Source organism: Camelina sativa, chromosome 15 (genome assembly GCF_030686135.1).
Source record: "Camelina sativa cultivar CO46 ecotype springtype chromosome 15, ASM3068613v1".
NCBI lineage: Eukaryota > Viridiplantae > Streptophyta > Magnoliopsida > Brassicales > Brassicaceae > Camelina > Camelina sativa.
Window position 1 is genome coordinate 31,342,815 of NC_141894.1, and position 26,320 is coordinate 31,369,134.

At 34.8% G+C, this 26,320-nt stretch overlaps 5 protein-coding genes across 6 annotated transcripts; 2 read left to right on the forward strand and 3 right to left on the reverse strand.

The window, feature by feature from the left end:
- Window positions 1–968: 968 nt before the first annotated feature.
- On the forward strand, window positions 969–8,538 carry LOC104747919 (CLIP-associated protein). Its single transcript, XM_087486854.1, has 21 exons — window positions 969–1,656; window positions 1,757–1,912; window positions 2,015–2,077; window positions 2,277–2,345; window positions 2,507–2,672; window positions 2,764–2,925; window positions 3,056–3,153; window positions 3,472–3,546; window positions 3,628–3,696; window positions 3,787–3,872; window positions 3,945–4,062; window positions 4,296–4,394; window positions 4,473–4,827; window positions 4,938–6,730; window positions 6,817–6,915; window positions 7,219–7,323; window positions 7,436–7,510; window positions 7,596–7,664; window positions 7,763–7,831; window positions 7,949–8,050; window positions 8,166–8,538. Exons 1-21 carry the CDS (start codon window positions 1,324–1,326, stop codon window positions 8,322–8,324), a joined length of 4,320 nt encoding a protein of 1,439 aa, XP_087342980.1. The 5' UTR covers window positions 969–1,323; the 3' UTR covers window positions 8,325–8,538.
- Window positions 8,539–12,041: 3,503 nt separating this feature from the next.
- LOC104747920 (transcription factor PIF1) lies at window positions 12,042–14,845 on the forward strand. Of its 2 annotated transcripts, XR_015582688.1 has the most exons (8): window positions 12,287–12,425; window positions 12,529–13,390; window positions 13,508–13,576; window positions 13,665–13,730; window positions 13,818–13,883; window positions 14,014–14,092; window positions 14,173–14,364; window positions 14,456–14,845. XR_015582688.1 is itself a non-coding variant. In XM_010469629.3 (7 exons), exons 1-7 carry the CDS (start codon window positions 12,337–12,339, stop codon window positions 14,537–14,539), a joined length of 1,587 nt encoding a protein of 528 aa, XP_010467931.1. In that variant the 5' UTR covers window positions 12,042–12,336; the 3' UTR covers window positions 14,540–14,845. The 2 variants fall into 2 exon arrangements, 1 of the variants encoding a protein (XP_010467931.1); XM_010469629.3 differs by having other exon boundaries at window positions 12,042–12,425; window positions 14,014–14,364.
- A 257-nt stretch (window positions 14,846–15,102) lies between these two features.
- On the reverse strand, window positions 15,103–17,629 carry LOC104747921 (NEP-interacting protein, putative (DUF239)). The gene is made up of 7 exons (XM_010469630.3): window positions 17,446–17,629; window positions 17,054–17,140; window positions 16,760–16,978; window positions 16,517–16,672; window positions 16,387–16,437; window positions 16,143–16,289; window positions 15,103–15,742 (listed from the first exon to the last, which is right to left on the reverse strand). Exons 1-7 carry the CDS (start codon window positions 17,596–17,598, stop codon window positions 15,320–15,322), a joined length of 1,236 nt encoding a protein of 411 aa, XP_010467932.2. The 5' UTR covers window positions 17,599–17,629; the 3' UTR covers window positions 15,103–15,319.
- A 914-nt stretch (window positions 17,630–18,543) lies between these two features.
- LOC104748948 (toll/interleukin-1 receptor-like protein) lies at window positions 18,544–20,074 on the reverse strand. The gene is made up of 3 exons (XM_087486855.1): window positions 19,432–20,074; window positions 19,189–19,261; window positions 18,544–19,101 (listed from the first exon to the last, which is right to left on the reverse strand). The coding sequence occupies exons 1-3, from the start codon at window positions 19,872–19,874 to the stop codon at window positions 18,688–18,690; spliced, it is 930 nt and encodes a 309-aa protein (XP_087342981.1). The 5' UTR covers window positions 19,875–20,074; the 3' UTR covers window positions 18,544–18,687.
- Window positions 20,075–20,217: 143 nt separating this feature from the next.
- Window positions 20,218–22,686, reverse strand: LOC104747922 (26S proteasome regulatory subunit 4 homolog B). The gene is made up of 6 exons (XM_010469632.3): window positions 22,112–22,686; window positions 21,730–21,975; window positions 21,220–21,389; window positions 20,901–21,117; window positions 20,668–20,808; window positions 20,218–20,575 (listed from the first exon to the last, which is right to left on the reverse strand). Exons 1-6 carry the CDS (start codon window positions 22,583–22,585, stop codon window positions 20,492–20,494), a joined length of 1,332 nt encoding a protein of 443 aa, XP_010467934.1. The 5' UTR covers window positions 22,586–22,686; the 3' UTR covers window positions 20,218–20,491.
- Between the last annotated feature and the right edge of the window lie 3,634 nt (window positions 22,687–26,320).

A 26,320-nucleotide genomic window follows, 5' to 3' on the forward strand; every position in this document is an offset into this window, starting at 1 on the left:
ACCTTAACACAGGCTGCGTCGCCACTGATGGGTGCTAGGAGTTTTCGTCGAAGTCTATCTCCATTACATGCCGAAGCTGAAGCTTTCCTGTGGGCGATGCGGTGCATGATTGGCCATGATTTCCGGGACGTGACTTTCTATACGGACTGTGCAGATCTGGTGAAGATGGTGTCTTCTCCTTCTGACTGGCCAGCTTTCTCGACGTACTTGGACGACATCGCGATGGATAGGGAAGAGTTTTCTACTTTCTCTTTATCTTTTATTTCAAGAAAAGCTAATGTAACTGCGAACTCTTTGGCACGCCAAGCGCGTACCTCTCCGCATCATGTTCTGTTTGTAAACAATTTTCCTTTACATTGGCTCGTTTGAGCTGATCTTTTCTAGACAAAAAAAAAAAAAAGAAATTATAAACATTCCCTAAATTGAATGTGAAGCAATTTAATTATTTGTATTATTTTTTTCTCTAACGAACTTACCAACCATTGTATAGTCATTCTATCCTATGTTTTGTCTGGATTTGGGTGTTATTTTAAGTTTTCATCAAATAGATTGGAGAAACTTTTCGTTTATTTTTTTCGGTGAAAGTGATAATAAAACTAAAATGCTTTTTTTTTTTTGTTAAAGATAATAAAACTAAAAATGCACTTTATAATTTTGTTATTATCTGGTGTAGTTTGATTGTACCATCCAGATTTATCCATATTTTGGTCGACAACTATTTGTTATATTTCATAAATCATAATTAATACCTCAGGTAATTTAACAGTTACAGAATTTTGATCTTCTTTGTTCTAAAAAAAAAAGAATTAGTTTATAAAAGGATTCTGTAATTACTCAATTCTCTTCAGACTAACCTAACCGGATTAAACCGCTTCCCAAACGCGACCAGTGCCTTAAGTTCAGAACATAACATAATACAGTGGCATGTAACAGTAATTATTAAGAAAAGCAAGGGTAAGTTCTCAAATGTGCCAGCCAACCACATGGTTTCGTTTATCTTCTTCAAAAAATGAGTTTAGTCTTTTTACAGTCTCAGTCGCCTTTACTCTTTTCTCTTAAGTACTAAAAATTAAACGACACTTCTCCTCTCTAAATCCCTTTTCTTTCTCTCTCTCTCTCTAAACTCTCAATCACATTTACAGAGATACACACAACACTCTCTCTCTACGATTCTCTCTCTCTCTCTCTCTCTCTCTCTCTCTCTCTCTCTCTCTCTCTCTCTCTCTCTCTTCTCTGTTCATCCTTGAATCGATTCGATTTCTGATTGGAGACTGAAGCAGATCTGAACGGAGTAGAGTCAGATCGGAATCGTCGGTAGGTAATATGGAGGAAGCGTTAGAAATGGCGAGAGCCAAGGACACGAAGGAGCGCATGGCCGCTGTGGAGCGGCTGCATCAACTTCTCGAAGCTTCTAGGAAGAGTTTGAGCGCTGCGGAAGTGACGTCACTTGTCGATTGTTGTTTGGATCTCCTCAAGGATAGTAATTTTAGAGTCTCTCAAGGTGCGCTTCAAGCGCTTGCTTCTGCCGCTGTGCTCGCTGGTGAGCATTTGAAGCTTCATTTGAATGCGCTTGTTCCTGCTGTTGTCGAGCGCCTTGGTGATAGTAAGCAACCCGTTAGGGATGCTGCTAGGCGCTTGTTGACCACTCTTATGGAGGTGAGTGATAGATTTTACTAAACTTTTGGGAATTTGAATTAGTTTGTGTTTGCTTAGAATTGCCTTCTTAGTTAGTGTTTTCTTTGTTTGTTTTTGTTAGGTTTCGTCTCCGACGATTATAGTTGAAAGAGCGGGTTCGTATGCTTGGATGCATAAGAGTTGGAGAGTTAGGGAAGAGTTTGCGCGTACTGTTACATCAGCTATTGGTCTTTTTGCATCTACCGAACTACCTCTTCAGCGTGTTATACTTGCTCCGGTGAGTGTCTCTCTCTCTCTCCCTTTGATAGCTCTACTTTGTCTATAATGCTTTTTCTTGTATCGAGTTGAATTGATCGCGGGTGTTTATTTTTTTTATCAGATACTTCAGATGTTAAATGACCCTAATCAAGCTGTTAGGGAAGCTGCAATTTTGTGCATTGAAGTAAGTTTTGTACCATCCTTTGTGTACCTCGACTTTTAGTATTATTTGTGATTGAGATAGTAAGTAGTGAACTCTTTCAATTTTGAGTAGAGAATTTCACTTCCTCTGTGGAGATCTGTCTATTTTTGTTTTAGAGAATTCAGGATTTAGATGCTCTATCTCGTGTTTGATGTTAATATTGTAATTCTGTTTTTCTCAGGAGATGTACATGCAGGGTGGGTCTCAATTTCGAGAAGAGCTTCAGCGCCACCATCTTCCATCATATATGGTAAATCTCAGACTAAGATTAATCCATGTGAACTACGAGACTGCATAATGCATATTACTAGTTTTCATCTGCATCATAACTTAGTCTACTTGGATAAAGATTAATATGATTTCTGTCTTCGGGCGCTCATTGCTACAACTCTTTCTCTGTTTTTTCATCAGGTGAAGGACATTAACGCTAGACTAGAACGTATTGAGCCACAACAGCGTTCGACAGATTCCCGTAGTGGTCACCATGTTGTTAATGAGGTTAAGGCATCAAGTGTCAATCCCAAAAAGAGCAGTCCCAGGGCAAAAGCTCCCACGAGAGAAAACTCTTTATTTGGGGGTGAAAATGTTTCTCTTAAGTATTAAAGTCTAAAACTTGGTGTTGTAATATTTCCATCTCGGCTTACTGGTTTTGTATCTTTTCATTTCAGGAGATGCCGACATCACTGAAAAACCCATTGACCCCATCAAAGTGTACTCAGAGAAGGAGTTGATACGAGAGTTTGAGAAAGTTGCAGCGACACTCGTCCCAGAGAAAGACTGGTCAATGCGTATTTCAGCTATGCGGAGGGTTGAAGGACTTGTTGCAGGAGGTACTACGTCTATTGTCTGTTTCTCTTTGAAACTAAGTTTCATTTCCTTTGCTTGTATCCACGATATTTTCTGCCAGCAGCAGGGGAAATTTCTTGTATTTCATCTCATGAAATCTTTTCTCTGTTGAAGGTGCGACTGATTACTCTTGCTTTCGAGGTCTCCTGAAGCAACTTGTTGGTCCCTTAAGTACTCAATTAGCGGATCGGAGATCTACCATTGTCAAGCAGGTTAGTTAAATTTTCGATTTGACATCCTCATTATTTGGATTTAGATTGTATTGTGATTCGTCTTTTCCTTGTAAAACAAATTGATAAGTTGGCAACTAGGTGAGGTGTCCATTTTCATTAAGTACTTAATTTATAGAATTCATCTTTTTCGATGCCAACACCCTTCATCTTTGTAAAACTTATATTCGTTTTAGCCAGAAAATACATTTTGCTAGTAGGGGTGAACGGTATATTAGATTAATGCATCCTATCTTATGTAGTTTTGATAACCATTTTTGCCATTGCCTTTCCTTCATATGCTATTTCTCGTGTTCGTAGGCCTGTCATCTCTTGTGTCTCTTATCAAAAGAGTTACTGGGAGATTTTGAAGCATGCGCTGAGATGTTTATTCCAGTAAGCTTAACCTCCTCTCGTTTACTGCCATAACATCCAACACATACACATTCTTGTTAATAGTAATTATATGGTAATCAGGTGCTTTTCAAGCTGGTTGTGATCACTGTACTTGTAATTGCAGAATCTGCTGATAGCTGCATAAAAACGGTAAATTATTAGCTTGCTTATTTTGGTTTCTAGAACCTGGCCTCCTTGTCTAAGTTTTGCGCTTACACAGATGGTTTCTTGCTATTCCAGATGCTGCGTAACTGCAAAGCTGCCCGTGTACTTCCTCGGATAGCTGAATCAGCGAAACATGACCGTAATGCAATTCTGCGAGCAAGGTAAACTCGAAGTTCTGTATCAAAAATAAAACTTATGATGTTCTGTAAATTGATCTCATTCTTTTAATACAGATGTTGTGAATATGCATTGTTAACACTCGAACATTGGCCTGATGCTCCAGAGATTCAGCGATCCGTTGATCTATATGAAGATCTGATTAGATGCTGTGTTGCAGATGCTATGAGTGAGGTAGGTTTGTGGTACTATTTTCCATAAGACTATATGTTATGATGCAGATGCTATGAAGTAGGTTTATTGTTCCGTGTTTACCTCTCTGGTAAGGCAGTGATTAGGATTGAATGCAACTTTAATGGGATGTATGTTCTGCATAAATAGTATCAAATGATTTGTAGTAGTTGTTGTATTGCCCATCTATCTCTTTCCCATGTTCCATTGAAAGCTGTAAATATATTGAATAACAGGTACGAACAACTGCTAGAATGTGCTACAGAATGTTTGCAAAAACGTGGCCTGATCGTTCTCGTCGTTTGTTTTCCTCCTTTGACCCTGTCATACAAAGGGTAAGACTTCTCAACTCTCTATAGTAGTCTGCTTATTAGCATCAATGAGGCTTGATAAGGCATTCCATATGTTCTCAGCTAATAAATGAAGAAGATGGTGGGATTCATAGGAGACACGCCTCACCATCTGTCCGTGAGAGACATTCTCAGCCTTCATTTTCTCAGACGTCTGCTCCATCTAATCTACCTGGATATGGAACATCAGCCATAGTCGCTATGGATAGAAGCTCAAATTTATCAACTGGAGGATCTCTTTCTTCTGGGTTACTCCTTTCGCAATCAAAGGATGTCAGTAAAGGTTCTGAACGTAGTCTGGAAAGTGTGTTACAATCAAGCAAGCAGAAGGTCAGTGCCATTGAAAGTATGCTCCGAGGACTGCATGTATCTGATAGACAAAATCCTGCAGCCCTTCGTTCAAGTAGTTTGGATCTAGGTATTGAGTTTCTTTCCTTACGAGAGTATAGTTTGTTTTTGAAACGTCCTTTAACATGAGTTAAGATATCCTTGCGCAGCTAAATTTGTATTCTTTTTCCCCTAGTGCAGGAGTTGACCCTCCATCGTCTCGTGATCCTCCTTTCCATGCTGCTGTTCCAGCATCCAATAGTTACACAAGTAGCGCAACTGCTGAATCAACGCACAGCATCAACAAAGGCAGTAATCGAAATGGTGGCCTTGGTTTGTCAGATATCATCACCCAAATTCAAGCTTCAAAGGACTCAGGAAGATCATCATACCGTGGCAATCTGTTGTCCGAGTCTCATCCTACCTTTTCATCCTTGACAGCGAAACGGGTCTCAGACAGAAATGAGAGAAGTTCTTTTGAGGAAAACAACGATGCCAGAGAGGCGAGGCGGTTTATGGCAGGTCATTTTGACCGACAGCAGATGGATACCGCATATAGAGATTTGAATTTCAGGGAATCAAGCGCTAGCCATGTTCCCAATTTCCAGAGGCCACTTTTGAGGAAGAATGTTGGGGGAAGAATGTCCGCTGGGAGGAGGAGGAGTTTTGATGATAGCCAATTGCAAGTTGGTGATATGTCAAATTATGTTGATGGTCCAGCTTCCCTGAACGAGGCCCTTAACGACGGACTGAACTCAAGTTCTGATTGGTGTGCTAGAGTTGCAGCTTTTAATTTTCTCCAAACTCTGCTGCAACAAGGCCCAAAAGGGGCTCAAGAAGTAATTCAAAGTTTTGAGAAAGTAATGAAACTATTTCTCCGGCATTTAGATGATCCTCACCACAAGGTCGCACAAGCAGCACTGTCGACACTTGCGGATCTTATACCATCTTGCCGAAAGCCTTTTGAGAGCTACATGGAAAGAGTCCTACCCCATGTCTTCTCCCGGCTAATCGATCCTAAAGAGGTAGTTAGACAACCCTGCTCCTCAACCTTGGAAATTGTCAGCAAAACCTACAGTGTGGATTCCCTTTTACCTGCATTGCTTCGTTCACTGGATGAGCAGAGATCACCAAAGGCTAAATTAGCTGTCATTGAATTTGCCATCAACTCCTTCAACAGGTACGCTGGTAACCCTGAAATTTCGGGTAATAGTGGCATCTTGAAGTTGTGGCTGGCGAAGTTGACGCCATTAACCCGTGACAAAAATACCAAGTTGAAAGAAGCCTCCATTACTTGCATCATATCTGTTTATAATCATTATGATTCTGCGGGACTGCTAAATTACATTCTTAGTTTGTCGGTTGAGGAGCAGAACTCTCTGAGAAGATCACTCAAACAATATACTCCCCGCATCGAGGTGGACCTATTAAACTATATGCAGAGTAAAAAAGATAAACAGAGAATAAAGTCTTATGATCCATCTGATGCCATTGGGACATCGTCTGAAGAAGGGTATGCTGGTGCCTCCAAGAAGAATATATTCCTTGGACGGTATTCTGGGGGTTCAGTTGATAGTGATAGTGGCAGGAAGTGGAGTTCTTCCCAGGAGCCAACAATGATCACTGGTGGTGTTGGTCAAAGTGTTTCCAGTGGAACCCAGGAAAAGCTGTATCAGAACCTCAGAACTGGGATCAGTTCTGCTAGTGATCTGTTGAACACCAAGGATTCAGATTACACATTTGCTTCAGCTGGCCAGAATTTGATATCAAGAACTAGCCCTAATGGAAGCTCAGACAACATGGAAAACTTGGATGATTTATCTCCACCACATTTGGAGAAAAATGGTCTGAATCTGACAAGCGTTGATTCCTTGGAGGGAAGACATGAAAATGAGGTCCCTCGCGAATTAGATTTAGGTCAGTACATGCTTGCATCTATTAAGGTCAGCCCAACGCCGGAATCTGGACCTAGCATTCCTCAGATTCTACATATGGTTAGTAACTATTGTCACATCTGCTAAATGTCGTTATCTTTTACCTCTGGTACTAAACAGCATATCTAATGATTGTGCTTTCACAGATCAATGGGAGTGATGGAAGCCCTTCTTCGAGCAAGAAATCTGGACTCCAGCAATTAATTGAAGCCTCTGTAGCTAACGAGGAATCAGTTTGGACCAAGGTATACCTAATGAACCCTGGTTCCACTAGTTGGAGTAGTTGGTTGTGACATTTATATCTTATATAGTACAGTTCTACTGTTAAGAGTTTAAGTCAATGAAATTTACAACGAAATTTAAGTCTTTGACTTGTAAGTAAAAACTTAGCACGCCAAACCATGTATTCACTAGTTGTGGTTTTTGTAAGTGATTCTCGTTCGTTTTGTTGTTCTGAGTCAGAAGTAGTCTATTTTTCGTAGTTGCTTTTGCCATGTACACTTGCCTATGAATCCTAATGGAGATTCCTCCTACTTTTCTATTCCCAGTACTTCAATCAAATTTTGACGGTTGTTCTTGAAGTGCTCGATGACGAAGATTTTTCAATCAGAGAGCTTGCTCTTTCGCTTATTTCTGAAATGCTAAAAAGCCAGGTTTGTTCCTTACTTAGCCTCATCAATCAAGCATCTCTAACACGTTAAGGATGGCTTTGTGAAATTACAAACACCTTTTCTTACTTGTATATATCTTGCTTATTAATTTCAGAAAGATGCCATGGAAGATTCTGTTGAAATAGTAATTGAAAAGCTGCTTCATGTATCAAAGGACACTGTTCCAAAAGTAAGGATGATACTCTCAAACCTTATTTTTGTGGATAAACTCCTTTCTATATGTCTCCAGATCTCATATGATAATATCTTTTCAGGTTTCTAGTGAAGCTGAGCAATGTCTGACCACGGTCTTGTCCCAATACGATCCTTTCAGATGTTTAAGTGTATGTACTTAGAGTTCCTCTCTTTTCACGGCTTCATTTGGTTTTATGCTTTTGTTTCTAGTTGATTAGTCTATAAGCAAAATACATTACTGCCTCAGGTTATTGTCCCACTATTGGTGACAGAAGATGAGAAAACTCTCGTCGCTTGCATAAATTGTTTAACGAAGGTAAGATTTCTGAATTTTACGGTATATTGTGTGTTTTCCCAGATTGTTAATACCAAGTTGGATATAGATGTAATCATCAGGTCTGACTGAAACAGTTTCATTGATTCTTGTGTACAGCTCGTGGGTAGGCTCTCGCAAGAGGAATTGATGGAGCAATTGCCATCTTTTTTGCCTGCGGTTTTTGAAGCATTTGGGAGCCATAGCGCAGATGTCCGCAAGGTAAAGGAATTGAGAAAAAACAAAACTTAAAAGTTTTAAACTCATACCAGTAACTTGAGACTTACGAAATCGGATAAAATTATCTGAGCTCTTTTGGGATATGTGTTTGTTGCAGACAGTGGTGTTCTGTCTGGTAGACATATATATAATGCTTGGGAAAGCATTTTCGCCGTATTTGGAAGGTCTAAACAGCACGCAGGTTCGTCTAGTGACCATCTACGCAAACCGGATCTCGCAGGCTAGAAACGGTCCCCCTATCGACGCAGACACCTGACGAGCTGCTTGTAATCATCGTTCATAGGGTTTCTCGTGTGTCTTGGGGTCATTATTCATTATTGTTTATTTTGTATATGGGTGTGTTTCATTTTTTTGGGTGTAATTTTGCAAATTGGTCTTTTTCCAATGTTACGGTGTTGTGTGATTTATTTTGCTTTGTATTGGTTTATTATCTCCTAAATTTTATAAAACTTTGCATCTGATTATTACAATACCTTTATTAGTGAGCAAAACAAAGATCTATGATTAAAACTTCCCATGATCCCATCTGGACGTAAATTAAGTTAATTAACATTGGTCTGTAATTTGATGATACTTCAAAAAATCAGTCAAGTTCTAACATAACAGTTTTAAAATTAATTTTTATTTAAAACAAGGCCAATTTGATAGTATCAGAAATTGTAAAATGTTAAGTTGCTGATCTTTTTATCTGTTGGTTTTCCACTCACGAATCACATTTTAACTCATTGCTGCAGTGTTTTCTATCCATTTTTTTGTGTACATATTTTTTTTTGAGCAATCTCAATTATAGGTTCGATAAATGTTTTAGAGCATTTAATAAAGTTTATTATTGATTAACAGCATTTAATCTAACCAAGGGTCGATAGCTCAACTGGTAAATACTCTATAACAAAGTCTAGAGATCGATAGCTCAAATGGTAAATACTCTATAACAAAGTCTAGAGGTCGATAGACAACCCTTGGAAAGAGACCATATAAAATGCTCTGGTCTCTGGCCTATCCGGAACCTTTTAGTAATTAAAAAAAAAATTAACAGCATCTAAATTAATTATTCTGTTTTTGAAGTTTACGATTTGGATAGTACAGTTTTGGGTACCTGCAGTTCTTTTTTAAAAGAATTTATAATTATCCTATAATAATTTAGGTTAACATAGTCAGATATTTATGGCTAAAATATACAATATATAATCATAAAAGAGAAATAATTATTGCGTTAGGATTGGGATCACCAATTATTACCCTCTCGTGGAGGAACATAGCACGATGAGACAGCGAGCCTGCTTGTCTTCCCCATCGATATGTTTTTTCAATGCATCGATTCCTAAATTATTTTATTTCCAAAAGCATTTTACAACTAATCATTATTATCTTTCTTTCTTTTTTCACATAAATTTATTCCTTTTCTATGCTTTAAATCATGTGCTTAATTTAGAATTTTAACAATAGCTTTTCATTTGTGGCTAGTTAATACTTGATATTGTTAAATCCGATATTGGAATCTCTAGATAATTAGGATGGTTGATAGAAAATAGTAATGATAATAATAAAATGGTAGCACGAAATAGAAGGTGTGGGCAAATGATTCCCCAACCACCGCCGAAATAGTTTGCAATTTTCCTAAATAAGGATATCATATAAAGTCAGATCCAAAATATATGCATTTATTAATATTTCAGTATGATATTTAGGTCCACCTTATCTTATACGATTACTATATTCGTATAGTATTAAAAAAATTGTATTATTGTATATCTGATTTCTTATTAATAAAAAATAGACACGTCGCCATCAAACATCATTTTTGTGTGTCAACCATTTTTGTCATCATTTTTCTACTTGTAAATTTTTATTGTCAATCATTTCTACTAGTTATTGAAAACTTTGTTGCATGTTGAATTTTCAGTAATGTTTTTTTTTATAAAAAAATATATACATCTTATAACCTATTGGCTATTGGTTTGTACTTTGTACTTGTACATTTGTACTAACGACTTCAATATGCATATTGCATGACAACGAAACAAACTATATGCAATAGTCACTATTTATTTAATTATCCAAACCTCAGACGTATATACATAGTACTTAATGTTACTATTTGTAGGTAATTAGCAATGCAGAAAATAATATATTGAGGAAAGGTTACGGTACGTGCGAACTAATAAAGTACTAGTATTAGCTTGTGTTTACCTGAAAAAAACATTGTCTTATGCAAATGATTAAGGTTATATTGGTCTGGGTTATCGTTTCCTTAAACCCAACACGCTAATTTAATATTTTAAAGCTAATGGAATTAACTAATATGATGAGGAAAGATGGAGTATTTTATTAATCTAATCTAATGAAGACAGACCTTTTTAATTCTAAAGCTGGTAACGATTATCAAGTAGACAATATAGTGACCTAAACTTTATCCTCCTCGATCATAATTTAGTTATAGAAAGAAACCTACATTTTTTGCATGAGCATAGTAGTGTCTAGCTAGAAGACCAGATATGACAATTTCACAATATCATTAGCATATTCGAATAAAATAAAGAAAGTAAATAAATAAGTTTGATAGATGATGAAAGAGGGTTGTTTAGCAACAAAATATAAACATATTAATTATTGCACTGTCTCTTATTACAAATCATTGAGGTTTCCAATAGAAAAACCCAACTTCTGTCTTAAATATTATTGTCCCCACCAATGCCAAGGAGTCCATATCTGTTTTCTTTCTACCCTACTTGGAGTTACATGTACATATCATTCCATATATCAATGAGAATAAAATGCTCAAAATTAAAATGGTAAAAGTTTACCTTGATAGATGAAATATGAATAGTAGATAGCAAAACAGAGAATCAGGATTAAGAGATAAATATATAGAACATAAGTTCGATTTAGTTATCTATACATGTTTATCTCTGAACCTGATCTTCAAAAGATTTATACAGAAAAAGGCTAGTATTTTAATTTGCTAGTATTAACACTTGATTCGCTAATTTGACTACTATATATAGAAAGTACTAACTTAGTCACTTAAGCTAAAACACTACCCTCTAATTTAAAACTTAGGTCAAATATTTCAGTTCATTAGATATCAAATTTTTTGTTCATCTTCTATATAATAAAACGGAAGTACACAACTTTTTTTATATACTATATAATTTTTATAAATTGGTTACAAAATATGTTATAGATTAAATATACGTTGGTTACAAAAGAATATTATAAATTAATTGGTCAATATGTAGGTTATATGAATACACTTAAGAATATCTCAAAGAATCTTCTTAAAGAGAATATTCCAATGATTTATAGAATTTTCAAAATAAAATTTTTAGTATTCCATGTATTGTTACAAATTATATACTGTTAGACATAAAATATATATTGTTAGGCGTAAAAAGAAACAAAATCTTGACAATTTATCACATTTAATCTTAATTTCCGAAATCTTATTGTGCAGTTGAAATAAAATCTTACGTAAGCACGGATCATATTAAAAAACTTTCACCAAATATGTTCAAAAATTAAAATAAAAACAAACAACAAACATAGCCATTTATCATACATAAAATTACAAAACTAACAATATAAAACTTACAAAATATATATTTTTTCCAAGCCATCATATTTAGCATCTGATTTTATTGTATAAAATTATATAAAAATTTTTTTTAAAAACAATCACATAATTTATATTTTATTATAAAATTATAATATAAATAAATTTTTTTTAATCCGTGCTCTAGTGTTCTAAAAATTATATGATATCCTTATAATAAATTGACAAAAGTAAGATAATATAAAAAATCTCAGTACATATCCTCTCTCTCTCTCTTTTTTTTACATCATCAAACACTATAATATCCATTACGACTTTGATGATGCAATATATTTGTAGTACGGATGATGCATATATGAAGAAGACAGAGGCTGATTATCTTTTGATATTACTGTCATCTACAATGTTCTCCTCACTCGTACATTTGTTTTTATTGTTCAAATTCAAAGGTTGCACAAGTTTCAATCCACAAAACACACACTCATAATAAATATTTCCACTACAGAGAAAGAAACTTTTTTTTTTAATATATAGACTGTTAAAGTTAGTTGATAGACAGAGTAGTAAATGAGATACACACTAGAGAGTCACGAAGAGGCAAAAAAAAAAAAAAAACAAAACAAAACTCAAATGTGAAAGACATAATAACAAAAAGACAAACAAAAAAAACCTTAGAGAGACGAAGAAGCATCATCAAAGATAGAGATAGAGAGATATGCATCATTTCGTCCCAGACTTCGATAGAGATGACGATTATGTCAATTCCTCATCTTTGAATCTTCCTAGAAAATCCATTACTACTATGTAAGTTCTTCTTGTTTTACTAATATTCAAGATCTGAGTTTTTTTTCTTTTAATTACTAGTACTAGTAAGAGTATTGATGAAACAAGTACTCACTCACTATAGGGGTGGTGATGATGATAATGATCTTATGGAGCTTTTATGGCACAACGGTCAAGTTGTTGTTCATAACCAGAGACTTCATCACCATAACAAGAAACCTTCTTCGTCTCCACCAAAGATGTTTCATCCTCCTCCTCCTCCTATGCAGCAGCAGCAGCAACCGTCAGATCAGAATCTTTTTATCCATGAAGACGAAATGACCTCATGGCTTCATTATCCTCTCCGTGACGATAACGACGACTTCTGCTCAGATCTTCTCTTCTCTTCAGTTTCAGCCGCGCCCACTGCTCCGTGTGTGACGGCGGATAGACCGATGACTAGTCAAGCGGTTACGACAGCGAGACCGCCGGTGGCAGAGAGACAGATGACTAGTCAAGCTGTTACGGCAGAGAGACCGCCGGTGGCGGAGAGACAGATGACGAGTCAAGAGGTTGCGACAGCGAAACCGTCGTTGCCAAGGCCGCCGGTGAGGAATTTTATGAATTTCTCGAGGCTGAGAGGCGATTTTACCAACGGTAGAGGTGAATCTGGACAACCGTCGGTTTCCAAGGCGGTTGTGAGAGAATCGACGCAGGTGAATACTTTCGCTGCCGCCGCGAAACCGCCGGCGGTGGTGGCGGGTGATTCTGCTTTATTACGGAGGACGGATGGTACTGAAAAATGCTCCGCCGTGGCTGGAGGCGGACTTGATCTGAAGGGAAAAGCAGTGGCGACGATGACGACTACGCCGACTATTGAGATTCTCGGTACATCTACTTCTATAATGTCGAAGAGAGAAATCGGACCGGAGAAGACTATCGTCGATGAGAGGAAACGAAAAGAGAGAGAAGCCATTGACGAGGCTGAGTGTCGCAACGAGAACGAGGTGAGTCGAAGAGACCGAGTTTTTAACTATCGTGCGCAGATAGGATTCGACGCATTTTAGACTGTCTTTTATATATTTCGGCGTATTTTAAAAATTGGTTGAACTTTGGAGCTGCAGGAAACTAAACAAGGACGTGGATCAACCAAGAGAACTCGTGCTGCTGAAGTTCACAATCTCTCTGAAAGGGTAAGTTGTTTTTTTTCTTTTCTTATCTGAGTAATCTCTTCTTCATTAGTTTTACATAAGATCGAATCTGAGGACTTTGGTGTAACAGAAACGAAGAGATAGGATCAACGAGAGGATGAAAGCTCTCCAAGAACTCATTCCTCGCTGCAACAAGGTCTTTTTACTTTCTCTTCTTCAATTTATTTTTAAACATTGATTAATATGTTGCTGATTTAGAGAAACTCTTGTTTGATTCTCTCAGTCAGACAAAGCTTCCATGCTGGATGAAGCTATTGAGTACATGAAATCTCTACAGCTTCAAATACAGGTCTTTCTCTTTACCTTTATCTAAAGTTTAGGAACCAAATAGACTCATGAAGCCTTTTTTTTAAGTCCATGAAAATTTAAATTTATACTTTCCCATGGAAAACTCCAGTTTATGACTGAGATTAATGCAGATGATGTCAATGGGATGTGGTGTGATGCCAATGATGTATCCGGGTATGCAACAATACATGGCCATGGGGATGGGGATGGGTATGAACCAGCCTCTTCCTCCTCCTTCCTTCATGCCTTTTCCCAATATGTTGCCTGCTCAAAGACCTTTGCCTACACAGACCCAACCTATGGGAGGAGCCTCTGTATTCCCAGCACCGCAGTACCCTGTTCATCCTTCTGACCCGTCAAGACTCTATACACAGAACCAGCAATGTAATCCAACATTGAGCCAGCCTCCTCAGTATCCTAGTTATATGGATCCATATCAGCAGTTCCGCGGTGTCCACCCGAGTCAACCACCTCCGTTTCAGGTACTTTACCTTCCCATCATCTGGTTCCAAAAATGACACTTCCTCTCCTCTGCTCACAAAAGTCACAAGGTCTTATCTTTTGTTCTTGTAGAATCAAGCAACATCGTACCCAAGTTCAAGCAGGGCAAGTAGTAGCAAGGAATCTGTGGATCAGGAAAACCACACAAAAGGTTAAAAGCTTGGAGCAGCCAGAGCATCTTTTTTGACAAGCAAACACACAATTTTGAGAATTTGACAGAGAGAGAGACCTAACATGTAAATCGCCATCTAAGATAACGTATCTCCCCTGTTCTTTTTGTTGTTGTTCTCTCTTTCCGAGTTGTAAACTTAGAGAGCTGTACATGTCAAGATCCAGAATTCTAGGAACCAATACATAGAAAGTTACAGAGGCTTAGTGAAGAGAATAGATGGAACATTAGGTTCATATACAAACCCGAACATTATTCTTTCTTGTCTTCTATAAGTTTTGACCACAGTTAAACAAGTCGTCACTATGCTACTTCTGAATTCTGAGAGTAAGCTTATCGGTGAATATGCACAAAGATTCCAGTCGTATGGACTCACGGACAAATCCAGCAACAAACATTTGTTCTTTGTCTTTCCTCTTCGCTAGAGTATGAGGAAGAAGTTTGCATTTTGATGAAAAGAAGAGCTCACGAGTATAAGGGTCAGAAGAGCTATCGACAATGAACATGAGTTTTTGAAGAGTATACATGTACTTCTTTTCAGTTCTCTAAATGGCCTAACTATCAACTTCTCTATTAAAAGTGATTTCAATCATGAAAATATTCATTAGTTTGACACTTGGACTTGAGACGCATGCATATAAACCAAATCATTCCTAAATTCGTAAAATCAAGAAGATAAAAATTAACGTTATTTCGACAACATCCTTTTTATTATTTTCTTAACACACACAACAAGAAAAAAACAGAAAATATACTTAAAAGATTTGTTAGCTAACAGTGCATCCACCTGGCCCTCCAAAGTAGATAGCAGTAGACCAATATTCACCAACCCCTGATTTTGTTTCGACTTTATAACAAGTTGGACTGTTGGCGAATAATATTAAATCTGAAGCTCGTGGACTGTTTGCGAATATTGCTCTATTTGTCGCGGGTGGACTCGTATTCTTTTCTGAAACATGATCAATCACTTTAAGACCATTCACAAAAGCTGCTTTTCTGTAACCCTCTTGTGGAAAATGTCCACTTCCCATGATTGGGCTTATTCTTTGTCTCACTGCACTGAAAACTTCTCCTCCCCAAAATACTCGACTTGCTCCATTAGCTATACCTTCACCATTGAACAATGATCTTGGCCAATACCCAATTGGGTTTCCCTTTAGCAAAAACCACCAATTTCCTGTAATATGATCCTGCTTAAACCAAAAAGGCAAAAACACTATATTTTTAAAGGTGGCGATTGAGATTTTTGTTTGGTTTTGTTGGTTTTATTCAAATTGTAACCAAATGAAACATTTGTAGTTCTTTTGGTTTTGGTTCAATTTAATGCAATTTTGGTCATGAAACTAAATTTAAACCAAATTTCATGGATTTTTGTTCATTCTCTCTATTTGATTACACTAAAATTATTTTGGTTTGGTTTAAAAAAAAAAAAATACTCATCAATATATAAACAAATTTTGTTTCGGTTTGGTTTAACTATTCCAGTATGGATTGGTCAATATTTTGTTGGTGAAGAATACACCTAACTGTTATATATGTAACTTCGACTTTTCCATATGTGAGGAATTTGAGAAAATGAGTGCTATGTACCTGAAAAATGATGACTTGTAGGATATATTGTTCACCATCATAAGTGGAAACCGGTTTGGCAAGAGTTCCAAGTGCAAATTTGCTACTCACTTGTACAAACCCAGGGCATACTGTATTGTAGCAACCTGTCTTGTTATCCCCATCTGCCTGTTTCCAATCATAAATTAAGACTGATAATTAACCGGTGTAGCTGGACGGACCATGTAATGAAATACCAAACTTTAACTATGTTTGAAGAACTTACGGTCCAGTATGCAAACAAGCCACTATGATTCTGGTTCAGTTTTGGGGACACCTGTGGGATATTTTTTTTTTTGCAATTTTATAGTTTTGAATTGTTATGAAATTTCCAAGTCATTTGGTTTTAGACTTACCATCCATCCAGCTGAAATGCTTTGTAAGCTGTCTCTAAGGCCGTTCTCGATAGATATACTTGCAAGACTAAATTGATCAGGTTTGACAGGCGGATCCCATATATTAATGTTTCCCATTGCTCCATGATTTTCTTTATAATACTCAGCTATCGCAAACTAAGATAATTAAAAGAAGAAAAAAAACAAATATTATAAGTAACATGTTAGGATGTTAGGGGTCTCAACTATGAGAACAAATCTTACATGACGACCGGTCATATCGAGCAAGTTTTTGTCTTTTGGATACTTGAATCCTAAGGGTTTCAAAAGATGTATTTCTCTAAGATCTTCAAGTGTAGTTCTTTTAATAATCACTGTCCCAAGTGGGCAACGTATGTCGTCTTCTTGTCGAAAAGGCAGGGAACTTGACTTTTGAGAAGTGTTGTTATCTCTTGTCCATCTAGGTATAGATGTAGGCTTCAACTACAAGTTATAATCCATTAGGATAGGATAGAAAAAGGAAAGAATCTTGAATAGCTTTTATTTGTTGAATAAAACCTGAATAGAATGGTTTTTAAGCAAAGGATGATCAAAGGCTAGCTGCTTTTGAATGTCTATGCAATCCAATATATAACCATGTTTCGTCTGTCAAAATACAAAGCAAATATGAGTTGAGATAAAACAAAAAGTGAAAGAGCATTATTGAAATATGAGTTTTTTTTCCTACACTATCATAATTCATCTAATATCTTAATTACGACATAAATTTCCCATTATTAGCTTTTATCACTCATCCTGAATATATAAATATCCTTCTAAACAGTAATCGTATACGATGACTACGTATCCTAGACAATACCAGTAGAGAAAGATAATAAAAATTTCAATGTTCAACTACATTTCTTTGTTTAAGAAAAACATTAAAAGTCTAAAAGTAAAAAGAGTTTTACGTGGAAACTTTTGACTGCAGGTTTGTTTACATGGTTGAGTAGTTTCTCTAGCTCATATATCTGCTCTTTTGATGGTATTGTTCTTCGGCTCTCAGTAACCAAAATGAGAGCTATTGTTGAAGCCAAGAAGATAAGCTTAGTGGAGGACCTCATAGAAAATTAAAGATCTTAAACTTTTAATACCAAAAAGATGATTAAAGCATAACAACTATATATATATTCACGTAAATATGAAGTAATCAATAAAATAACTGACAAAATCTGAAAATATTAACTAAAAAAATCTGAAAACATTGACAAAGTAAAAGAAAATCTGAAACCATTGAAACCAACAAATGCCAAATGCCAAATTCTGAAAGCCATTTTTGCTTGTTCTTGTTAAGCTTGTTTTTTTCTTTTCTTTTCTAAAACCAAATGCCAAATGCCGTAATTATTTTCAAGTCAAAATTAAGAACCTGTCGTATGTGGAAAAAAAACCTGTGGAATAAGCTTTGGTTTGCTTCATTCACACATACTTGATATAAATTAATCTGAGTTCAACTTTAGATTCTTACTGATTTAATTTACATTACAAAAAAAAAAAAAAAAAAGCCAATTGCATAATGTCACGGAAATAGGAAAAGTACCGAAGTGACGAAGTCCAAAGTCAAGAAAATTTATGTGAGTTTCTCCTTCTAAAATTTACATATATATATATCAATGTAAGCTTGATATTTTGTGGATTAGGCTCACAAGAACAACGATGAGAAGCTCAATATCTTGTTTTCCGACGGAGAATATCAGAAACTTGTATTAGACTAATTTAGTAATTTGGAAAAACTCTACCACTAATCTCCACTTGGCTCCTTTTTACAACTGGACTTACTGCCTCAAAAAGTCAAAATGTCTTGGGTCTTTGCAGGTCACGTTAACCAAACCATCAATGAACACACAACTATACGACCTAAATCATACTGTATATATCTAACAATATACGGCCTAAACCGTCTAGTATTGTTTGGTTATACAATAAAAAAAGGTTTACACAAATGTGTATGAAATATAATATTCTGAAAGACCATTACACAAAACAAACTAAAACACCAGGTCACGTCTCGGTATAAAAAAATGTGATAAATATGCATTTTTCATGTTTTATTTAAAACTTTAAAATTATTAAAAAAAAAAGTTAGAAAAATTTGTAAAACCAGAGGAGAAATGTTTTTTTTTTTTTATCTTTACACAAGTAAATGATATTACTATCTAAGATCTTTTAATCAACAAAGAGCAAAGTAAACCTAACGCAAACATGACTGGCCAGATAGAAAATTTGATGGGAGAATCATCTCCATGTGTGATGAATGAATAGCTAACGGCAGTGGTAGTGGTTTGGCACAAGGCACAAAGTAATCCAACCATCTCCGGGAAGCTACCAAATCTGTGTGATCTTTGAGTTGGATAGTAAAACCAAGGAATAGGCCAAGTCCACTTCCAAAGAACTCTCTCAACTCGTCCTTTGTGTAATAAATCTACGAGACAAAGTATACAAGATAACAATGACATTGACATAGCAGCCAACGCATATAAAGGTTTATGTGGAGAAGAGATTTGGTCGACAACAGAGGAAGCTATTTCCAGTATGAGGTTGGCGATGACCAGAGACCACTCAATTATAACCTGTTTAAAAACAAAACAGAGAAGTGTTTGTTTGAATCAGTTTCGCCAACAAAATTGTTAGTAACAAAACGTTAAGATTTTAAAAACCTTCGCTCTTGAGGCTCTTAGTAATTTGTTCTCGATGTCCCGAGCTATTTGATTCACCAACATCTCCTCATTTCTAGAGAAAAAAGCAGATAGCAAAAATAAACTATATATATAGTATAACATTAATGCAAAAAGATCGAGATATGTAACATAATGGTTCGTGTTACTGGTCACAACTGGGTTCCAACATGTTCGGAAAAAAATAAAAAAAACACGATCTACTTATATGCAAGTGAGCTATACCTCAAGTGTGCGGTGCTCCATCCAGGGAGGTTAATAGCTTCTTCAAAACCATCTTTCCATTCTTGTAGCTGTTCGGGTTTATCTCGTCGCTTACCGAAGGCATCTCCAAAGCTTCCTGTCTGATTTTCAATGTCTAGAGGATCAACATGGTAAAGAACAGGTATCACAATCTGACCAAACCTCTCTTTACACTTCAAGATGGTTACAACTTCATCTAAGCACCATTTCGAATCCCCAAAGTTTTCCGAGAACACAATCACTGAAATTCTCGATACCTCGATTGCTTTTAACGACCCTTCATATCTCTCTTCGTTTGGTAGTTCGTCGTATAAGAAGGTTTTGATACGTTTCCTACGTAGACAACCACTGAGATGGCTTACGAAGTTGTCACGAGTGTCTTTGCTCCTGAAACTTATGAACACATCGTGTTTCATTTTAGGCATCGAGTTCTTTTTTTTCTTAAGAGACCAATCTTTCTTCTTCTCTGACCATCTTATAATCACTCTTTGTGACCAACATCATGCTTTTCTTTTTCTAATCTATCTTTGAAACTTTCTTTGCAGTTTCCTAGAAAGAATTATATTAATAAAGTACACAACACGACTTCACTCTAATTCGGTGTTGCATTTTTTAAACTTTCATCATCATTTCTTGGAAGTCCATGTATTTAATATTTGATTTAGGCATCGACCTGATGACAATATCGACAGCTACACTTATGTTGACTTTCCATGTGCCCTGAAAGTCTTCCTACAAACTCTACGAAGTACGAACATTCATGTCATGTTAATACAACCAGATCGGTTTTTATTGGATTGAACTGAAAATTGGACTACATTAGTAACCACAAAGTAAAAATAACGAACTTTTTCCGAATGAACATATGAGGGGGTTCGGAAGATGGCAAACTAATAAATGGCTAATTTGGAAGCAAATTAATAAAGGGCGAACGGTTTTATATGATCGGAAAAAAAAAGGCTAAGCAGAGAGTGAAAAAGGTAACAAAAGGGAGAGATAGAGCAAACTCAAAGAAGAGACTGAAATAGTTGTTGTGCGTCTTTCACATGTAAAGACCTTCAGGAACACCTTCTTTCTTCTTGAACATTACCTTCTCCTTCGCCTTCTTGAAGTCCACATGCGTCACCTATAGACCAATAGACCAAATCAGGTTAACATAAAAATTATTACAAAGATATGCATATATGAATCAAGGGGTGAGAATCAGAGAATCTTTACTTTCATTCGGCGCTCTCTAAGAGCAAGCAGACCAGCTTCTGTGCATATCGCCTTAATATCAGCTCCTGAGAACTCGTCTTTCGTCATTACAAATTCTTCTAAGTTCACATCTTCAGCTAAAGTCATCTTTGATGTGTGTATCTAGTAATGTAATCCGTTTAAAAACCAATCAGATCTTTCTACAAAATTCAAAAAAAGAAGAAAGAACAGTTCAGGATCAACAATTGTGGTACCTGGAAGATACGTCTCCTTGTTTTGATATCTGGAAGAGGGAACTCGATTTTCCTGTCGATCCGGCCTGGTCTAAGAAGTGCTGGGTCAAGACTTTCGATTCTGTTTGTCGCGAGAATAACCTTAACATCTCCTCTTGAATCAAACCCATCAAGCTGGTTCAGTAGTTCCAACATGGTTCTTTGGATTTCACGTTCACCACCTGAGTTTGCATCATACCTGTTTCAACAACCATTTGCTATCACAGATTAGATACCATCTCTAGAGCAAATTCCAGAACATTGTTATCAATAGATCATGTTGTGTTATATTTAGTCATACCGCTTAGTCCCAACGGCATCAATCTCGTCTATGAAAACAATAGAAGGTGAAAGGTCATCGGCAACCCTGAAAAGCTCCCTCACAAGCTTGGGACCATCTCCCAAATACTTCTGAATCAGTTCACTACCGACAACACGCAAGAAAGTAGCTGATGTAGAATTCGCCACTGCCTGAAAGAATACCAAGAGATAATACTTACTCATACCTCACAGTTCCGAAAGTAACAAGCATAAGGCAAATTAAAAAGAGACAACATGCTTGCGACATAGACACTAGATCAATCCAAGTGACTCTGAAAATCTTCCTCCATTCTGAACAAGTACTATGATCTAATATCTCAATTATATGTGATCAAACCAAAGAAGCCAGGCCACTGTCCTGACTAATTTCTCTTTTCTAGGGACAAAGAACTACAGCCTTTCTTAGTGAAGACTGATAAAAGACTGAATTGAGCCGTTACCAACTAGGAAGTTTACTGTAATTGATACACTATATAGCTAAAAGAAGAACCTTAGCAAGCAATGTCTTCCCAGTGCCTGGTTCACCATACAAGATCACACCCTTTGGTGGTTTAATTCCAATATCTTCATACAACTCAGGATGTGTCAAAGGTAGCTCAACAGCTTCCTTAATCTCCTGAATCTGAGCTTCTAAACCTCCAATGTCAGCATATGATTCCAGAGGAGCTTTCTCCACTTTCATCACAGACACCATTGGATCCACTTCATCTTGAAGAATGCCAACAACAGAGAGTACCTACCACCACAAAACGATACAAATGTTCACATAGACGAATTGGTTTAACGTTGCCATGGACAAGCATTGTCAAATCAGCTACTCATCCGACTAATTCCTAATTCAATTCCGCAAAAAAAAAAAACATCAAAAATACCTTGTTATGCATCAAAATGGAGCAGCCAGGTTCAAGCTGATCCTTATCAACGAAAGACAAAATCCCAACGTAATACTCAGGACCAACAGAAGAAGAAACAATGGCATGATTCTCATCAATAAGCTCTTCGAGATTGCCAACACTCATAGGTGTACCACGAAGATCATCAACTTTAGATCTATCTTCCTCAGCTTTCTCCTCCTGAGGTTTCAACCTCTCCTGATTCGCCACAAACTCTTCCTCCATTAGAAGATAATCCTTGATTCTCTCGAGTTTAAGCAATCTAAGCTTACATTTGGTAGAAGGAGTCACCGTCGGCAACCTCGCCGCCGCTTCAGGTCCTTTCTGCCTCCGTTGCTTCCTCCCTACACGAGCAGGTGGTGCGGCTGGCTCGAACTTCTTCTCTTTTTTGTCACCACCATCTGGTTTCCGATCCCCTTGTCGATTCAATCCGCCAGACGGTCCTTGACCCATCGGAGTTTCTTCTTTCTCTCTGGCTTCGTCTCTCCCTCTCTGAGGTTTCTTGCTCTCGGAGAAACAAATCTTCAAATCTAAATCGCGGAGGAGATTATTAATATGGGCTTATTATTTGGGCCTTTTATGCTGTAAGAAACTTAATGGGCCTATTAGTACCGCAATTTTCTTTATTTTGTCTTTGTGTTATCATCTTCTTCACTAATTTTTGTTTTGTTGTAGACTAGGTGCTTCCCCACGCAACGTGTGAGTTGTGGTGTAGTTGACATTTTCTTGTTTTTTTGGTCTTTTTCGTTTTCTTTTTTTTGTATTATTTCGTTTTAAGTAGGTATATACAGGCTTTGCCGTCACTTTTATTTATACACTATATTATACCATTTCGTTCAGATGTGTATAATTGTAGCGTTTATTTTTTATGAATTATGAAGATGTTGTTTCTTGCTTTTGAGGATCCAATCTTATCATTGACTGATATTGTTTCCAATACATTTATTGTATTATAGATTTTCTAATTAACTGCTTATGTAAACCCTTCATACGTTGATGTTGCAATAGTAAGTTATTTTTTTAAAATATCTTCCGTGTAAGTGATTATGTTTGTATGCCCATGTTTTGGTCTAATATCAATAAGATCGTTTCTGTTTTTCTTTAGTTGGCTTTGAAACCAATATTGAGTTAAGCAAATAATGGGTCGAATTATGATGTTAATAAGTAATATAAATTCTTATGTATATATATTGTATATATGTGACTATAAATTTAGCTAACTAAAAAATTATGTAATATTTAAATACAATCTTGAACATATATATATATATTTTTATTTGTGGGAGGAATGTATGAAATTATTGGATAGAAGTTATTTTTGAGTTAAATGACCTTTAATGTCTTTAAAGTGAGTTAAATATTAATAAATTTTTATATGTGTCTTGACTTTTTTTAAAAGGAATACCAAGTGTTTCCTTCCAAATTTGAAGTGATATAGTATTTTAGTTTTCTTATATGATTTTATGAACTTCAATGTAAAAGTTTTTCAAAGTAATAAGTACACTCACTGATTGAATTATAAAATTTGGAGAAATGTTTATTTCGTTTAATCATCTGCTCTATTAAATAAATAATTATGTTGTTATTCCTACAAATAGGACAACATATATTATAGTTTAACCATGGAGTTAAGCAATGGAAATGGAACTTGTGATTGCAAGACAAAATGCTTATATGTTACACATTGATCGTTTAAAAATGAATAGGAACATCTAATTCTCAAATAAAGTTGATTGTTTTGTTAAAACCTACATATGTGAATTTAAATTTAACTATGCAAATTTTAAAAATAAATATGAATAGATTAGAAAGGCAAGAAATATAAAAGAAATATTTTTTATATAAATAAAATAAAAATTGAAAACAATGTTAAATATATATAATACTTTCTACATTAAAATATAGAATCAAACTCTTACAAGTTACAACACATATGAGATATAACAACATTTGAAATTGGTAGGAGAGGAGGAGAGAATGTTTACTATAAGATGGTAATCCAAATTAGATAATGGAGATGAATCTTTAAAAAATAGAACAATGTAATATCTATATATATAATACTTTCTAAATTAAAATATAGAATCAAACTCTTACAACACATATGAGATATAACAACATTTGATATTGGTGGGAGAGGAAGAGAGAATGATTACTTATAAGATAATAATCCAAATTAGATAAAGGAGATAAATCTTTTAAAATAAGAACAATGTAATTAAAATTTAGCATTAACAATTTACAATGATATTTCAGTTTTTTTTTACAACCCATACAACAAAAATAAGAAATCAAAAATAACAAAAAAAAAACGAAAAATGATTTGAGATATTGTAGAAGAGAATGAGAGAATGTGAAAATAAGATAGTAAAAGAATGTCAATATGAGAGAATGATAGATTGAGAGAATGCTTATTTATATGATAAGAAATGATGGAAGTTACATTTAGAACTATGGAGTTACAATAGTAATTTATTATGTTTGAATAAAATTGAGTGGTAGAATATGATTAATGCATAATTTATTTTATTTTCAGTTATAATTTTATTTTAATGTGTGAGTTAAATTTATTGTGTTTATTGGATCTTAAATGTTGTTTAAAGCAATTAGAAAGCAAATAAAAAAATTAAAAAAAATTAGAAAACATTAAATGAAAATCAACCAATAAGGAGAGACCAAAACCTTACTTTTATATATATGATATATTGCTTTAAACTTTGAAATGAGAAATATATTATAAACAATAATTTTACATGAGAAATATATTAATTTAGCCAACCAAAATATGAATATAAGTTTAGCCAACCAAAATAAATAAAAAATATTAAAATTTAACAAAAAATAATTTCTCTTGAAAGATAATAAGTTAGTAGGAGGAATGAATTAATGTACAATTATTGGATAGGAGTTACATTTGAGTTAAATGGAGTTACATGTCTTTAATTATAAATAAATATTTTAATTTTTTATAACCTAAAATAAAAGGAATACCAAGTGGCTGAATCAAAATTCACATGATTTGGTTGTTTGTTGATATAAACTCAACACTTACACATAATATTTCAAAATAAAAAATATTACTTTTTAAGTGACAAACTAAATTAATTTTCTTATAAAATTATATGAATTCTTCAATCTCAATAATTTTTAAAATCCCAAAGATAACTTATATTTTTTTGGTTTTCACTCATCAATTTAATTTATAGTGCTAGATTTCACACTAATGGTTTCATCTTTAGAGAATTTAGTGAAATAATATTTTTAAAATTATATTTTATTTTTATATTTAAGGTCCAGTTGAATATGTTTTGTCTTTTGGATCATTTTTTATTTTGATTAAAGACACAAAAAACCAATTGTTTAATTATGTTTTTTTGTTTTCAAAAACCTCAAATCATAAAAAAAAAAATATATATTATATTGAACTCTACAGATTTATCAATTGGATCACAAAACAAAATAGTCTTTATAAATTGATAAATGGATAATTATATTGATCTTTAAATATTATATTGATTTTTATAAATTATTAAAAATGATACATGAATATGTGAGATAACCAGAGACATAATAGATAATTACATATGGATCATTTCAACTTTATGATCTTATTGTGTGGTGAATATTGTAAGGAAGTATGAAAATAATGATTTATAAGATGTTAATATAAAATAGAAAATGGAGATAAACATTTTAAAAGATTAAAATAAATATATAAGATACACATATCATACAAACTCTAAAACTAAGCTTTTACAATGATATTTGATTTGATTTTTTATAACCCATATAATAACAATAACAAAAAAAATACAAAACAAAACAAAACAAAACAAAACAAAATAAAAAAGAGATTTGAGAGTAGTGGAAGAAGATGAGAGAATGAAAGAGTGATAGACTAAGAGAATAAGATAATGAGTATTTATAGAAAGAGAAATGATGAAAAATTACATTTAGAAAAATGAGAGTTACAATTCTAATTTATTGTTTTGTTTTATTACAATTGATTAATACAACTTAGTGGAGAAATAAAGTTAATGCATAATTTATAGGGAGAAGCTATAAAGATTTCAGTTTTATATTATGTGAGTTAAATGTGAAAATTAATTTTTTTAAAAATTTGTGTATTAATAAAAAATTTTTTGTTAAAATTGCATTGCCAAGTGGACCAATAAGGAGAGACTGAGA